At 39.1% G+C, this 17725-nt stretch overlaps 1 protein-coding gene across 5 annotated transcripts in view; it reads right to left on the bottom strand.

Moving 5' to 3' along the window:
• Positions 1 to 17725, bottom strand: part of LOC135197847 (dentin sialophosphoprotein-like) — a 76056-nt gene that overhangs the window by 45175 nt on the left and 13156 nt on the right. For all 5 annotated transcript variants that reach the window (XM_064225028.1, XM_064225030.1, XM_064225026.1 and 2 more), the window contains exon 2: positions 9584 to 12539. In XM_064225028.1, coding sequence (XP_064081098.1) covers positions 9584 to 12255 — 2672 coding nt within the window. In that variant the 5' untranslated portion in view covers positions 12256 to 12539. The remainder of the gene's footprint in view (positions 1 to 9583; positions 12540 to 17725) is intronic.

Genomic DNA, 17725 nt, shown 5'->3' with positions numbered 1-17725 from the left:
GTCAAATAAACGAACAATTAAAGGAAAAAAATCCATCCAGTTTTCGGTATTTTTAGATGGATAGATCGATAGGTGGATGGACAATAGAAATCTTCAGGCCCCATGCACTAAAATCGAATAAAAATACTTTTAAAAAAATCCAAGCAGAATCCATTCAGTTGATTTTGCTTGTCAGAGAAACAACTTTATTTATATATAATTAGCGCTTAGAGGAAAACGTTCACCTGCCATGATCGTGTGAAGCAATTGTTGTTTCTTATGAAGGTCGTCATACGTTTCAAATAGTGACAATCTATTCTTCAATTTGTCGTACATATTCTTGGTTAAAGTTCGTAGAAAACAATAGACATGAATAATGACTACTACACTCCACATCGAATAAAAACTGAAGCAGCGCTTTGAACGCACAATTTTTTATCCAGGCACCACCAAGAGCGCCCATCTAATCCTTTGATCAAGGAACTAACCTCCACCAGTTATGTGCAACATGAAGGAAGTAAATTGAAGGGCCAAGGGCTTATCAATAACTTTGGGCGGGTAGAGTATCCTATACAGTGTATTTCATTCATTGCCATGTTGACAAGACTTGCAGTACGACATTTCTATGTCATTCAGAAGAGAACTTAACGACTAGTACAATTACCAAGACAAAGGGCGTATTTATCTCCTGAATGTGATAGCGACACGCTATGAAAAACAATCTCTGCCATTAACAGTATGTCATTCATGGCTCCTTCAAGAAATAAGAGGGTTGGCTCATTAACATTATGTCATTCATAGTTCCTTGAGGGCTTAAGAGGATTAGTGTATCATTTCACCGCATAATGACTGCTACATACACAGTGCAGTTAGTAAAAGACGTAAACTGCTCTGTAACCTTGATCTTTATGGACCTCTAAAACAAAATTTAGCATCTCTGCTTTGGATACTTATTATAGACTAATATAGAAAGGATACCATAACTATTCAGCCCGTCTGCCTACGTCACTGACCAATACAATGTTAAATTTGCTTATTTACTTTTTATATTTATGGGCCCTTGCTGAGATACGGCAGCTTAATCTTTTATATTGGGACTACCATTACAATTCAACAATATAAAACGGTACCACTAAAATGTAATCCCCGAAATTCTGTTAATTTTTGGAAACATTATTATTATGACATTACTGTCATATTTGCCAAAGGAAACAGTAGAAAATCTGTGAATTTGACCTTAAATTAAGACCGTTCGTTAACTTAAAATTTTGCGATATTAACGTGTGTGAGCACGTACTGAAAAAGAAAATAAAAACGTTCCTGCCGTTGTAATGCACCAAACAAACCACGAACATGTTACGAGGATGCTACGAGGATGCGAGAGACCCTGATATTTTTTACCAATTTCCCTTAGGACCTGAATATCTTTAGTTATCAAATGATGGCTTTCTAAAATGTTCATGTAATCAAGTTAACAGATTACAACGCTGACCTTTGACCAATTTCACATGAGAATTAAACTTCTAGCGGTCACTAAATGACGGTCTTCAACAAGTTTCATCGTCTGAGTTTCACTGCCCCACCCCACCCGCCTTTTTATCATTCATAATACAGACTTTCTTACTGCTCTTTGCTACTGCCTGTAATCATTTCATCAGTTCTTACGTAATCCTGCTATCACACAAACAGACAAAAAAAAAAAAAAAAAAAAAAAAAAAAAAAAAAAAAAAAAAAAAAAAAAAAAACATAACCTCCTCAGAGGAAGAAATAAAATGGGAATACCCAAACGTAACCTTACTAAAATTGTATTAAGGCTGTCATTGTGAGCACTAGCGCTGGCAGCGAGGAAGAGTACTGCATTAGGGCGTTCCATAGATCGAATACCCATCCATCTCGTCTCCTTCAGGTGATGGTTTAACTACATTACCTGCTGCACGCCATATGCCATGACACCTGCTCACCCCCGACCCCCCTAGACCCCTCTGATGACCTTGCCAGCAACACGGCAAACAAAGAATCACTCGGCCAAATCGGAATTGTTTCTCAGTTCTCTCAGTTGCACCGTGTGTGTGTGTGTGTGTGTGTGTGAGACTGTTCATTTCGTTATGATACAACAGTTGTTTTCATCTCGGTATACTATACTATCGCGCAGTAGTGAAGCTTTGACATTCCGATGTATTATTACCAGGGTGTATGGGATATTAGTAACTAATTACTTTATGCCAAGTCATATAACATGCAAACGGCGTGTCCTTCACGGCCACACAAACACACACACGCACAGAAACAAATACGCATAACAGGAGCATCCTCATGTAACTACTGTTGAATCTGAATAATTAAGTACTTGCTATTCATTTAAACTTTAAGTTACTTGTTTATGGTCTGAAGGTGACTAACTGTATGTTATATAAACTATTACTTCATTCGGATAGGCTCCTATGTTTAAGAAATCTATTATTTTCATTTAAAAAGTGTACGTTAATTCTCCCTACGATTACTAACAACATTAAACTTTATAGCTAATGCTGCAGGGTAAGATTTTACCTTACAGTGTTACGTTCGCAAACGAGAAGCTTTACTAAATTCATCCACAACGCCAATTTCATTTTGACCAAATACTTGCATGCTGGACTAAATTTAGGCATGGTGCGTGGACGTGTGTGCGCATCCACAGCTGGGCAATGAAATATACAAGCTCACCAAAACTGTTTTCATGGAGTTGCCCTGTCTTTACAACTCATGCCAAGAAAGTTCACAACTGCAAGGTAAAACATAATAGAGGCCAAGACTTAGAAATACAGAGTTGAATGCAGAACGTCTTCTATCGATAAATAATTGCAACAAAATCATGTAAACGAAAGCACGGATCTATGAAAAAAAGAAAACAATGCCATAAAAGGATAAAATGAAATACACAAAGATGTCAGAGAAAATATAATAGATAAATTGCAGAGAAAATACATTGAGAAAACTTGCTATCTTCACATCTTGCCTTCTAAGGAAACTGAGTAATAACCTACCATCCAATTAAGCTTCAGCCTACCAGAAATTATGCTTATCTTCGCTGTGAGATTTAATATTAAAAAAAGTATATGTGTATTTAAACCATAATTAATCATAAAAATAGCTCTATATATATATATATATATATATATATATATATATATATATATATATATATATATATATATATATATCCCCACAATTATTGAGACAAATTTCCCTTAATGCAAAATCCACTATACCCTAGGAATAACTTCCACCCAAGAGTGCATCTGCCACTCACAACTTGCGTCTGTTGGTTTGGACACACTGATACAGTCACTTCGTCCATTCGGCTGTAGGGGCAGATGCACTTATCAATTATAATTCCCTTGAGTGTAAGTTATTCCCTAGGTATGGTGAACCCGATGTTAAGTGTACATGTAGCTTAATACTTGTCAGTTTAAAATGTAACGGTGTGTATAAGTGATAATACTACGCGCGCGCGCGCACACACACACACACACACACACACACACACATATATATATATATATATATATATATATATATATATATATATATATATATATAAAGATAGCAAAGACAGAAAGACATGCACGAGAATACTGAAATATCCTGCACCGTATCTTATTGTGAAAATAGTATAATTGCTTCAACCATGAACATTCACAAAAACTATAATTAGCTTCACCGGGAGGGTAGGCCACCCGAGACAGACCTAAACTGCACAAACCTCGAAAATAAAATAAATCCCTTCATAACAAAGGCAAGAAATAATCTCGCTTTGAGCGGAGCGAGTTTTTCAACAGGAAGCATTTTACTAGCGAGTGGATACAAAGGCGACCTCTCTTCCTCTTACGGACTAAGTGTGTCAAGTCTGTATACAGTAGGACATACACATATGTATACATATGTGCATGGTTACATACAGACATACGCACACATATGAGACATCGAAATATACGCACGAACAGAAAAAAAGGCAATCACAAGAAACTTAAGTCACCCTTTCGGGTATACAATAATTGAATTGCACAGTGAAATACTTCACAGAAAACACATAAAATGCCTAAGTTTATGAAAGGGCAGAGCGGAGAGGAAAAAAAAGAAAGAAGAAGACGTGGGGATTAGAAAAAAGGCATAGTAAGCGGAGACGTCGGACCACTTTCTCAAGGTGCACTATGGTTCAAATACAACCGTTCGTATGTGAGATAAAGTGTGGCGTAACAGGAGATTCTAAGCCTCCGCTGCTGATGAGAACAAGATGCTGAAAAAGAATAATACGCACCACCTTTGCTTCTCTCCGCGGCGGGGCAGACAAGAGGATTAATTAGAATGATAACGCTCCAGACATGACGACTCAATGAAGAACATGAAGTAAAGAAAATGTGTGAAGACGAACAAACTCACTGACACTAAACATCTACTCAAACACACACACGACTCCCCCCACCCCGCCACACACACTATATATATATACACAACTTACATATATACCCACCAAATTTAACTCACGCTAAAAACAGTCGGTTATCTTCTACTATAATTACAAAGTGCGTTGTTATTAGTTTTAATAACCCTATTGAAAAAAGAGAACCCGCAATCTGATCCTTTTATAGCACATCCTCGGGAGTTATTCAATCCTCAAATCTTTTTTTTTTCATGTTTCCTTCTTTAATAACGTCATATCGCTCCAAGACAGATGTAACTCGCACGGTATGTATAATGGCCACGCCACATAATGCCCAAGAGATGTTTAACATCCAAGCTTCTTCGCATCTTGTGGTTCCATTCTGCGCGTTGCGTTCTGCAGATGTCGCCACAGAGGGAGACGAGATTTACCCAGCTGCTCATATGCAAAAAAAGCGACGACTTTCTTTGTCTTACTCACTCTTCTTCTAGTTTTTGCATGTGCACCTAATCCATAATATTCAATCGGCTCCGAGTCAGCCTTGACAAAGGATCTTTCTTCAACTTAACAAGGAGGTCATCTCAACGGGCATCGCGCTGAGGCCTTTCGGTTCTGCTTTCCTTGAAGCTAGGTCAAAGGGCATGGGCATAACCCCAGCCACATGGTTATGGAATCTTTAGAGGCTGTCTAGAAAGCGCCATCAAATACTTTAAGCCTATTCAGGATGTTAATATTTTCCACATGCCGCAAAGTATAATGATTTCGCACCAAACTGGCGATTAAAGATTTTAGTTATTAGTAACTTCACCAAAGCTTTCATTCACACTAAAACACACAAGCGTCCCCATCCCCCACATACACACATATATTAATTTTATTATATTAATATTATATTATATTATTTCTCAAATAATACATGAATGATCATAGATTAATTTCTAAAAAGAACGGCATATTTTTCCTGAATAACCAGTCTTCCTTAAAATCAAACTCGTCCTCAAATCAGACATCTCTTTGAAAATTAATAAAAAATTATATGAAATTCTATGGCATACTTCGAAAACAAAGAAAATTCGAGAGCACGGGTGTTTGTTTACTGCAAACTACCCAACATAACAGGAAGGGATTTCTCAAAAATGGGTCCCCTTCATAAGTAGGATAAGCTCTCCTAGCTTACGCTAAAACAGGATCTTGAGCATAAAAGGCTGGTTTTAAGTTTCATTCTATTTTTGTCGTGGTGCGTACCGATTTAATTTGAACTGTAAGTTGTTTTATATGCGGGTAACGTTTAAGGCGAGGCATGTATACTGTTCTTTTTATGTAAATGTCAAGGTTTCAATATCATTTCAACATCATTTCAGAATATCTAACTATCTTCCGTAGAGAAGTCAACACTCGCCCAAACTCTATCACACTTGAACAAATGGGGAAAACGACATGGCCAGACTTCTCATGAGCCCATTTGGATCCTCACACTTGAGAATTCGTCACTGGAATCCGGGCTTCCAAGCATGGAAGGAGGTGAAGGTGTGAATCCACCCGGCCTAGTTCTAATGCTTCACCCGCAGCGGGATAATGCAGGGCCCTATTCGGATGTGGCTTCGATGAAGCCAGACGCAACTTTGTAATGGACCGACAGGCGATGTAAAATTTCAGTTGATCAAACATAAGGTTTCAGCGGCTTACGGAGATGACTAATATAAATGAAGTCGGACTATAAGTCAGCAGAATCAGTCGATCAACTTAAAAGAAATATGTAAGTTAACATATCCAGAAATACAAGATATGCGTAAAAACTTCTGCACACAATATATAATATATATATATATATATATATATATATATATATATATATATACATCATACATAATCACCGACAACTATCATAAGTTATGCATACACATATATACATACATATGCATATATATAATATCATATATATATCATATAATATATATATCTATATATGTGTGTGTGTTGTGTGTGTATATATATATGTGTGTGTATATATATATACATGTATATATATAGTATATCCTTTATACATCATATATTTCACCGACTTATTCTACAACGTGAGGAGCTTACTGAATGACTAAAGAAATAAAAAAAATTTTAACTAAAATATCTACGACTCTGAAATATTTCCTTGAAGTTTTTAGCGCTCGCGTTATTGGATACAGAAGGAAATCTGGTTTTTATATGAATCTTATCAATGCGCGTAAAAAGATTATTCATCAGCCTCATTTATAAATATCTCGAATAACGACGCCTTAAAACCCACAATTTAAAGAGGAAAAGGAGTCTAAATTCACAGAGGGATCAGTAACAACAAAAATGAATACGGAAATACTATTAAACAAAGATACAAAATTTGAGTCAAGAGAAATTCATAATAGTTGACTCTCAAGCTACCAGCCTCACTCAACAGGGAGGGTTGGTGCTACCCCACCCAAAGCCTCCAACATCCCCCCACCCAGGATCAGTGTCCTTCCCACTTGGTTCGTATCAGACTACATCCTCCCAAAAGTTCCAACGACGACAATTATAAAGATTATCGTTATGTGGCATACCCTTCATTATCCCACGCTCCATTTTTTTCAGCCTCCGAGGCATCTCGACAGTTTTTCGGCAGGACAAATTGACTGGCCATTTTTTTTTCTTCTCTACACGAAATAATCTTCCAAAGATTATCGGATAGCCATTCCGTGTAACAAAAACTCTCTCTCTCTCTCTCTCTCTCTCTCTCTCTCTCTCTCTCTCTCTCTCTCTCTCTCTCTCTCATATACACACATCACTCCTCACGAAGAAATCCCTCGTAATCATCTTTAATTATAAGGCCTTTATCTCTCTCCTGATTAATTACGAAAATAAATCGAAATAGATCCCCGACTAAAGAAGAAATGTAACTCACTACTTACGTCTCTCTGGAACTTACTGCTACCACATTAAGGAATCTACGCCCTGGCTTCTCGTCCAAACCAGCTTCCACTTTAACCGTCCAACAAGAAATCGCGCATTTTGTGACGATTCAAGAAAGGAAAGTACGTGGAGAGAGAGAGAGAGAGAGAGAGAGAGAGAGAGAGAGAGAGAGAGAGAGAGAGAGAGAGAGACGATGTGTACTGTAAGTGGCTCAAGAGACATACAAAATTCCCAGAACTTCGAAACCGACCACCAACTACGTACTTTACTGTACACTGCTACATTTTATTGCATCACTATCCTTCATTAGCGTCTAAATACCTTTACCGTGACACTAAAAACTGCCCCAATCACTATCCTTCATTAGCGTCTAAATATCTTTACCGTGACACTAGAAACTTCCCCCAAGAGAACAACAATAGGAACCCCCTTAACAGCCACTAAAAAGAACTGCTTCACTCGAGACACAAGGAATCCTATTAGAGCAGTCATATGTTCTATAACAATCACTCTCGTTCCTCGGTTGACGAGGGACACCGACGTTTTAAAAACATCGGGAACATCCGCCGCCTCGGGCCTCTAAGGTAATTTGACTCCCAGGTATCTCCATTATACGGGTCCAAGGCTATTAGCCAAACGACAAGTCCCTTTCTACTGTATCCGCTGCGGACCCAGATACAGGTGCTGCTCCCGAGGGAAGGCTCCAGGATATTAATTTCTTTTTGATAAATAAAATATGATTTTCGGGGAGTACTGTAATTCAACTGTCAACATGCCCTATCATAAGATGAATGGTTCACTGAAAATGACTTAAGAAAATTGATTCCGTAAAATTCAATATATAACGAGAGGCCTTCCGCCTTTGACAGTTTTTATTTATTATTATTATTTCTTTTTTTTTGAGGAACTGCCATTTCTGCTCTTAAAATATCCATAAAACCAAGCTGCTAGATATATGGTAATCTGCTGATTTTAGGTATACGGGAAAGCAACCAACTCGATTCATAGTGACACCTCGGGTGAAGCCTTGACCCCCACATTTGCAACGCCCGTGGTTTGCGCCTGAAATAGCACCACCAGTCGACCCAGACATGAATGGATAACAGCGGTAGCAGAGAATCCAGAAAAAGGTGAGGGGCTAACATAATTCCTACATACTTTCTGAAAACCTGAATAAAGTCAAGTATATCTTAGTTTTACCAGACCACTGAGCTGATTAACAGCTCTCCTAGGGCTGGCCCTAAGGATTAGATATTTTTACGTGGCTGGGTACCAATTGGTCACCTAGCAACGAGACCTACAGCTTATTGAGGGATCCGAACCACATTATATCGAGAAATGAATTTCTATCACCTGAAATACATTCCTCTGATTCCACGTTGGCTGAATCCTGAATGCTCTACCCTTTAGGCTCCACCAACTCCAAATGAAAAGAGACTTAGGAATAACTACAGTTAAATTCACTTGAAATATATAGCGCATATATTATATACACCAGGGGCGGTGGAGGCCAGCAGTTACATAGGAGGCACATTGGAACATCCGTTATCTCTCGCGGTCTTACTGCGTCGTCCGTTTCGAAACTGTCAAAGAATTCGAAGTCAAAATTCGGCAGAGAAGAAGAATGAAAATAACAGGAGTAATAACAAATCAACTCCATTTTGAGTGATGAGTTATAACAACATTTAATGATAATGATTCTTCTTCTGCAGGATTCTTCTTGGCAATCAAATAAATTTCCATTAATCATTATTTCTGTCTACTTTATACCAAGAAGCAGGAATCTATGAACATAAATATTCAGAGAGAGAGAGAGAGAGAGAGAGAGAGAGAGAGAGAGAGAGAGAGAGAGAGAGAGAGAGGTCGAACCATAAGAACAACAACAACATTGAAGAAGCCATATGTGAAAACGTTACAACAGTAATCCGAGATCTTCCCCCACTACTTCCCTGGGGCTATGAATCTTAGAGCCTATTGTTATTGTTATTATTAAGTTACAAGACAATAGGCCATAAATCTTGACAAAAGGGCTAAACATAACAATAGAGAATAGGTGAGGAGATAAAGGGACAACTTAGATGGTCCCATTAATTAAGTGAAAAATACGGCTGTTTATAACCTTTGGTTATAAACAGCCAACAGTTGAAATTTTTATGAAAGAAATAAATCGAATATAAGAGAATAATAACACAGTTTGAGATAACGATGTTGAACGAATTTATGGTATTTATGAATATTACATGACTATTACATGGTAATTACCTTGCGTGGTCCGCATCTAGGAGTTCCTGTACTTCCTGCGGTAGTTGGTGTAGCTGCTGGTTCTCTTCGCCTTCGTGACACGAGCACAGACACAGGTCATCATCATCCAAGTCTTTGGTCGCTGCATCAACAGCCTCATTTGCATCGGAACTTTCTGACTCCTCATTTCTATCTACATTTACACTTTCTGTCTCGTTATTGGCTGTACAACACTTTTCGTTCAATATCACGGTTTCTGCACCATCACTACTGCAACTACTATCACTAGTATTGCTCGCTACTACTTCCTGACTAGCACTGCACGGTTCGGCAGCGGTTTTGACTTTATTCTTATTACACTTACAAGTACATAATATATTCTTTTTAATCCAGTCTTCGTTCAGAGTGAAATTCACGTGAGGTTCGGGGGGCGTAGGCAGTGTCGCTTCCTCCTCCTCTTCCTCTCCGACATCTCCTTTCGCAACAGATACTTCCTTTCCTCCGATGCTCCTGTCAGGTGTGTTAACCAGCCCTCCTGCCAGCGATGAATTAGGATTCCCTTGATCGATACGAGCAGCCAGGTCGCAGGTGTTACCCCGCGAGGAGGGCACTCCGGAAGGGTGCATCGCCTCCAAAGACGTCGAAATGCTGTAGTATCCGCTGTCGCCGTCATTCGGCAGCGAGGCGTGGAGTGGAACTTTGTCGGTCAGAATGACGGCGGGAGAGGAAGTGGTCATGATGTTATTCCGGCTGGAGCTCCTCATGTTAGATGGATCGACCCTGGTGTATTGTTCTAACTTAATTTGCGTGGCACTGTAGACATCTGTCAGGAAGCTCTTCCCTTTGCTCATAAACTGACTGAGTCTAAGTCTCATGCTGCGTGATCTGGTTAAGGGCGCCGTGTCCTCTTCTCCATTTCTTTCCCCTTCTTTCCCCTCATGATGAAGGGGCAGGTCAAGGACCTTACTATCAGCATCCACTTCAGCTGATTGTGGCGCGGATGCTGGTGGCACTGATGAGGTTTGCAAGGTGTGATTCTGAGGAGTAGGATGATGCTGTGGGTGGGACGTCTCGCACTCCTTTGCCTGGCCTCCTCCTCCTCCTCCTCCTCCTCGTTCACTTCCACCTCCAGTTACATCCTCATCACACCCTCCTCCTCCTCCTCCTCCTTCAGATAAATCGCCTGCACTATCGCTCTTAGACGTATTTCTAATGATCAAGGTGCTGTTGCTGTAGCTCACGAGACGAGTTTGTACTTTAATCTTATAAAAGTCATCGTCCTCGCACTTCTCCGTCTCGCACACGTCCTTGTCATCGTCAACGACGTCTTTGGTATCCCGTCTAATATCGCAAGGGACACGCTGTCTCACCTTCATCATAACGTCTTCTTTCGAAAGCTCAACGGGGGATGAATCAATGCCTCTGGGATTAGATTCTCTCCTCGTGATTTTAGGGAGACTTTCCGGTGATCTCGGCAACTCCTTAGCAGCCCCATTTAGCACCTTATCTTTATCTTTACAAGAGGTAGCAAGAGAGGTACTCGGAAAGGAATGTGCATTTTGCGATACCTGTTTTGACGTGAAGGAACTGTCTGTAACCGCGGCCCCTTCTAGGGAGGGAAAAGCCGTGACACTATGACCTAACTTCCCGTTAGCTGCGATTTCCAATCTTCCTTTTCTCCCTCTTATACCATTACTATCTCCGACACGTGGTTCCCCGTGTACCTCCCCAGGGGAAGCAACCGCCAACTTTTTATCGGCATCATCACCCACAAGTGTCTCCTCCAAGTCCTTATCGGGCGATTCTGGAACGTTATCTTTTTCCAGTTTTTCCCTGGAACCGTCCGTATCCTCTTCAGTATGAGGTAATCTCTCGTGGGTTATTTTCCTCCCCCTCAGGGTCCCCTGTGGAGAAATGACTTTTTTCCTGTTATCCCCCTTCTTGATGGGACTCAAGTCTCTCCTTCTGTTTTGTGCACTCTTCGCAGGGCCATCTCCTGCGGCAGCTCTGCGATCCTTCTGATGCTTATCAGCAGCGACATTTTTCTCTTGCGGACTCTTTCGGCCGGTCTTGGCCGGGCTGCGGTCACGTATCCGGTTACCAGGCCCGTGTTCGGATCTCGTGACACCTTTGTTGCAATCCGGTCGAGACAATCTCTCAAAGACATCCGCCCTTTTGATGTTTTCACCACCACTCGCGATGCTCTTTTTCTCAGTAGGGCTTAAGGTCTTACCCGTCACCGACTCTCGCTTTTTGTTTGCGGTCTTACCGGAGCCGGTGCCGTTCTGAACCTGGTCACGAATTCGGCTCAATTTATTATCACCAGACTGCTCCTTCTCGCTCATGGAACTGCTCATTCGCATCGACGATCTGGACGGGGTCTGGCGTTGCACCGACTTCAGCGATTTCTCCACCTCACTCTTTTTTCGAGCGCGGGACTTCGTTGCATTATCCTGCCCATACTGACCCTTCTCGAGGTCGAGGGTGAGAGATTTGGACATGAGGGACTTATCGACCCTGCGGGCGGAGGCCAAGGCCGACTTCGCTGAGGAGTTAGGAGTATCGGGGGTGGAGCGTTTGAGGAGGAGCTCTTGGTTGCGTTTCTCATTGTGATGTTTGGAATGCAAAGCCATGGTGGGACCCGCCCCGGAGAAACACGAGGACGAAGAGCGGTTATCACGTTGGCTGCCCATCTCACCTTGCCAACCTGCTTCTTTAGTTCTCCCCCTCCTCCTTCTCCTCCACCTCCTCCTCCTCCTCCCCCTCCTCCTCTTCTTTTCTCCCGCAACTCCTACTCACATCCACCTACGCTTTTAATTACACTTGCAAAATACATTAAGGCGATCACAACAATAGAAGGTAATTGTTCCACTGATTACTAATGGGTGTTACTTTTTTGTCCGCAGCATCTCTGGGGTGTTTCGTTTCTCACTTTTACGTTTATTTCTTTACACTGATAACTTAATCATCACATTACCTATAAAGAAAAATATCGACCTCAATATATCGCAACAAAATTCACATCGTATCCACTGGCACATCTCTCCAGTTCAGAAAAACACAACTCATTACAATTCAGTTTTTATGGTTTGATTCATGAGAATAATGATAAAACGTTTCACAGATAGTCAACGTACAGGTAGGGGCGGTTATGGCAACAGTAAATGCAGAATGCAATAAATGGCTAAGAGCAGGGAGACCGAAAGGCCTTTTATGGAATAAACAATGAGAAAAATTGGGATCTAAATTGCTATGTGAGATTAAGAATTTAATGAAAATCACCATCTTCATTATCTTACAAGTTTAATAATAATAATATTGGAGAAATAAATCGACAGTTATGTATATGCACATATATTTAACGATAAATTAGTACAGAAAGCTTTCTGTACAAATTTAACTGTAGATTTGTTTCTCCATTGCTACTCATGTTACTAAGAGTATTTTTAATAATAATAATAAATTATTTACTTTTAAATACCAACATCAAATAACCCATAGAGAGTGCGGTAAGACTCCCCCCCCCCCCCCCCCCCTCAATAAAATAATACACAGATGGAAGCATATGATCGCAGAAGCCACGTAAAAATACCAAAGCTTGTTTACGGAAAAGGTTTATCGGACCGTCTAGCTAACAAACGACGATAAACAAGATAGAGGAGTTGACGGCCAGGTCCCAGGGCCCCTAGGGCACCGGCAGACGAAGCGTTGAGGGAGCCAAGGTGAGTAGGCCACTGATGAGGATGTCCTATATCGGGTAGGCGGACTCCTGGTCATCCTGAGGGCGGACTGGCTGGTTTGTGCTCTCTCTCTCTCTCTCTCTCTCTCTCGTCTCTCTCTTCTCTCTCTCTCTCTCAAAACTAACACACAATATTATATATATATATATATAATATATATATATATATATATAAATATATATCTATATATATATAAATATATATATATATATATATATATGCACATATACAACTTGTAAGATTTGCGCTCTGATGAGCTTGAGTTCAAGAATTATAGCCCTGAAGATGGAAAGGATTCCCGAAACGTTGGTGTAAATAAAACAAGAAATGATCTCCAGTCTTTTTGCTTTCTTGTTCAATATGTGATATATATATATATACATATTATTATATTATATATATATATATATATATATATATATATATATATATAAATAAATTGTGTCGCTTTGGTGATATTCCTGAAGTAGAGCATATTGGATATTAAACATTTGCAGCTTCATATTTATGCATATGAAATATACAATTGATGTGATTTATATATATATATATATATATATATATATATATATATATATATATATAGATATATATATATGACTTTTATCACATAAATCTTATATTCTATAATATAATACACAACCATTAAGCTACTTCGGAAATATCACCAATGGAGAATTATACACAAATATTCAAATTTGCAGTTCTCAAGAAATTTAATTATATACAAATTTGTGTCGTATGTCTAACCCGAAAGGCTCATATGTCACTCTGAATTTATTTACGAGATCATAAATACGAGAGAATTGACACAATGCTCATGAATAAACAAATCTGACAAGATGTTTGATTGACAGAGTTAATAGTCAGACATTATGAAAACGAACGGTGAGAGAGAGAGAGAGAGAGAGAGAGAGAGAGAGAGAGAGAGAGAGAGAGAGAGAGAGAGAGAGAGTCAAGCAAAATACATAAGCAGGAATTTTGAAACTTCCCAACCACGCATTTCCTGCATGACGTCATCGAGTAACTCTGGACGAATCTTGGTTTACATCTAACCCCCGGTGCATGACTGCGGCAATTCGAACGAGGACCTCTGGTCGAAAATCCGACGCTGGGGCTCAGACAGAACACACCAAGAACAACGCATTAGAGCTCCTTTTACACTCAAAGGCTCCTGTGTGTTCGAGAGAGAGAGAGAGAGAGAGAGAGAGAGAGAGAGAGAGATTTTCCTACTCGTAAGCCAGACATATGTAACACAGGATACGTTATCCATTTCCAAGAGCACAGCCGAAGGATATAAATAAAGTCTGACGAACGTTCAATGACTCCAAAGCGCTTCCAAGAAAATTAATTCACGTCTTCAACAAAAGAGAGCTTTAATTTTGCCCACAGGTATTTAATGCTGTTGTAACACTTCAGTTAGAACAAAGAGCATGTTGACATTTTAGACACATATATACATACGTGTGTGTGTGTGTACATAAAACAGATAAAGGAAGAGTTACGTTACAGTAACAAAAGATTAAAAAAAATACATTGCACATACGGCAGGGGGAAAGTCGCAGAAAAGGGGTGAAATGAGTGACCACTGCTGTATTTAACGTCTGCAGGGAACTCGGGGTGACATAACACGACGGCGATGCAAATACACAAGTAAAGAATGGAAACAAAAACCATACGAGATTTTCTATGACCCTCCAGAGCCACACACGTTAATGAAAATAAACCACCATCTATTAACAGATGTTTGCGTCGGTGAAACATATCCAGGCCATGAGCACGAAAGGCATGAAGCTCTGATGCCCCTGTAAGGTTACTTCCATACAGGGGCATGAAGGACTGTCCATATGTAAGGCGCCCCACTGTAACCTCAGATAAGGTTTTTTATGCGACGGGTTTCAGTTCAAGTCATAAAATATTACAGAGAAATGGCGATATGATGAGCGTCTTTAGTATCGTGGTAAAAATATGGTAACGGAATGTGTTCACTATACTCGCGCAAAATATACTAATGGAAAATATTCGTTATCCTCGAATATTATCAACGGCCAAACTACTTGAAGTTACCGGTATAAGGTGAAAAGGCAAATACCACTGTAATTAGCATAATGAAGAAGAATTTTATGTACATTAATGTACTGCAGGGATTAAAGAGAGTAAAATATCGCAAAATAAATGGGATTTCAGTAACCGTACGTCATCACAAACCCACAGGAGTGTTGTGTGTGACCCATTGGGAACCTCTTGGTTAGATTATAAGAAACTGGAGCATGGGGAAGGCTTACGCAAGTAGCAGGCTTCGAGCGTTAAGTAAAAAAGTTCTAAAATAACGGAAAAGAGCAAAGAAAAATTAGTAAATACACCGTAGCTGTGTGTTTAAATGGCTGGACATGGCAACTGGGTGAAATCGTTAATGCAAAATGAACACACTAACAATTTTCTACGATATTGTATATATGAATCCTTTAAGATGAATAAACGTTCTAGTATGAAAAAAAAAAAAGCTTTTAAAAGAAAATATTACACGATAAAAAGACAAATTACAACGGGGAAATGAATCCTCTGGCAAAGTATCGAACTTATATTGGAATAAACGACGAGAAAAACCACTACAACTTGTTACTGAGAAAGAAAGGTGGAATGTTGATAAACGCAGAAGAATTGAGCCAAAGCAAACAACGAGAACCACGTACAACTGTGTTCTTAAGCGCATTACTAACAGCTTGGAGAAAGAGGGCACTAAGAATTAGGGGTGGCAAATTATGATTAACAAAATTCTTGTATATGACTCATAATAATAATAATATGAATATGGAGAAACGAGTGATAAGGTATGGGATTGCACTTTTAATGCAATAATCAGGATTCGTCAATTTTGTTACTCGTACGCCTGCAAAGGTTAATGTCCACCATTAACACCATTGCGATAACCTTTGAATATATATAGGTATGTATATATATATATATATATATATATATATATATATATATATATATATATACACGTGGTATATATATATATATATATATATATATATAATATATATAGATATATATATTATATATATGATATTAACACCATAGCGATAACCTTTGAATATATATATATATATAGTATATATATATATATATATATATATATATATATATATATATATATATATATATATATAATATTCCGTCATTCTTTTTCATCAAAACGTTGCATTTTGGTCATGCCATGGCAAGCACAATTAAAACCATTCCTGACGGAAAAAACATATGATGTAATCGTCTTGGAGAGAGAGAGAGAGAGAGAGGGAGAGAGAGAGAGAGACAGAGAGAGAGAGAGAGAGAGAGAGAGAGAGAGAAAATTGCAATCCATCTTTAAAAGGAAAAGGAACGGATCTGCTAAGAGCTTCCTAAGAAGGCACGAGCATTACTAATTACGAAATAAGGGAACGTAAAACCTAAAATCCAGTACGGTAATTTCCCCTTAGTTCCAGCAACATTCTTCTCGAACCAGTTTCCTCCTTCGCCAAATGCCCATAAAAAAGCAATTATACACTAAACTCAAACAAAACCGCTCTCACGGACAGCGCACACAACGTCTCCTTTTTATACCCCATTCATTCGTATTCAACCCATTAAGTGTTGGCACATCCGGGAATTGTGGTCGGGGTTTCCAAGAACCCACTTAAGAGGACATCCGGGAAAAAAAAAAATGTTTTGCCGGATCCGGATAATGGGATCAAGATTCACACGGTTTGATGCCACCAAGAGCAGTCATTGAATCCGGTACATTTCAGCCCAGATGATAAGTCACCATCGTGCCGATATAAATAATATACAGCACCGGTGGTTTTCTGTTTCAGGACTAATAATCACGCCAGAAGTTCATGGGAATTCTGCGTTCCTCAATTATCGTTATTTTTCTTTTCTTTTTTTACAACTGACAGCAATGAAATGCAGGATTTTTTCCCATAGCAAACGCAATTAATCTTAATGAATCTCGGAACCTTTAGCAACACACATCTATATTTATAATTTTTTTTCATCACACTACCGTGATTTATATATAAACATTTAAATACAATTGTTGTTTAACATCCAACCCACGCTACTTCGGAATATCCCCAATGGGGAATGATCCCGAAGTAGTGTGGATTGGATATTAAACATTTGTAGCTTAATGATTACACACACACACACACACACACACACACACACACACACACATATATATATATATAATATATATACACATATGCAAACTTCAGTGAACAGCTATTTCTCAAGGCAAAACACAATGAAACATTCCATTTCCAGGCTCAAAAACAAACCCTCCCAAATGAGGACAAACTACGATATTATCCTATACATGGCGAAAAATGAAAAATTTCGTTAAATCAGTCAGTGATCTTCGATGCCGTCACGGGGTAAT

This window comes from Macrobrachium nipponense, chromosome 21 (genome assembly GCF_015104395.2).
Source record: "Macrobrachium nipponense isolate FS-2020 chromosome 21, ASM1510439v2, whole genome shotgun sequence".
In the NCBI taxonomy this organism is placed as follows: Eukaryota; Metazoa; Arthropoda; class Malacostraca; order Decapoda; family Palaemonidae; genus Macrobrachium; species Macrobrachium nipponense.
The sequence above is the reverse complement of the archived record's forward strand: the minus strand, read 5'-3'. Positions and strand labels throughout refer to the sequence as shown.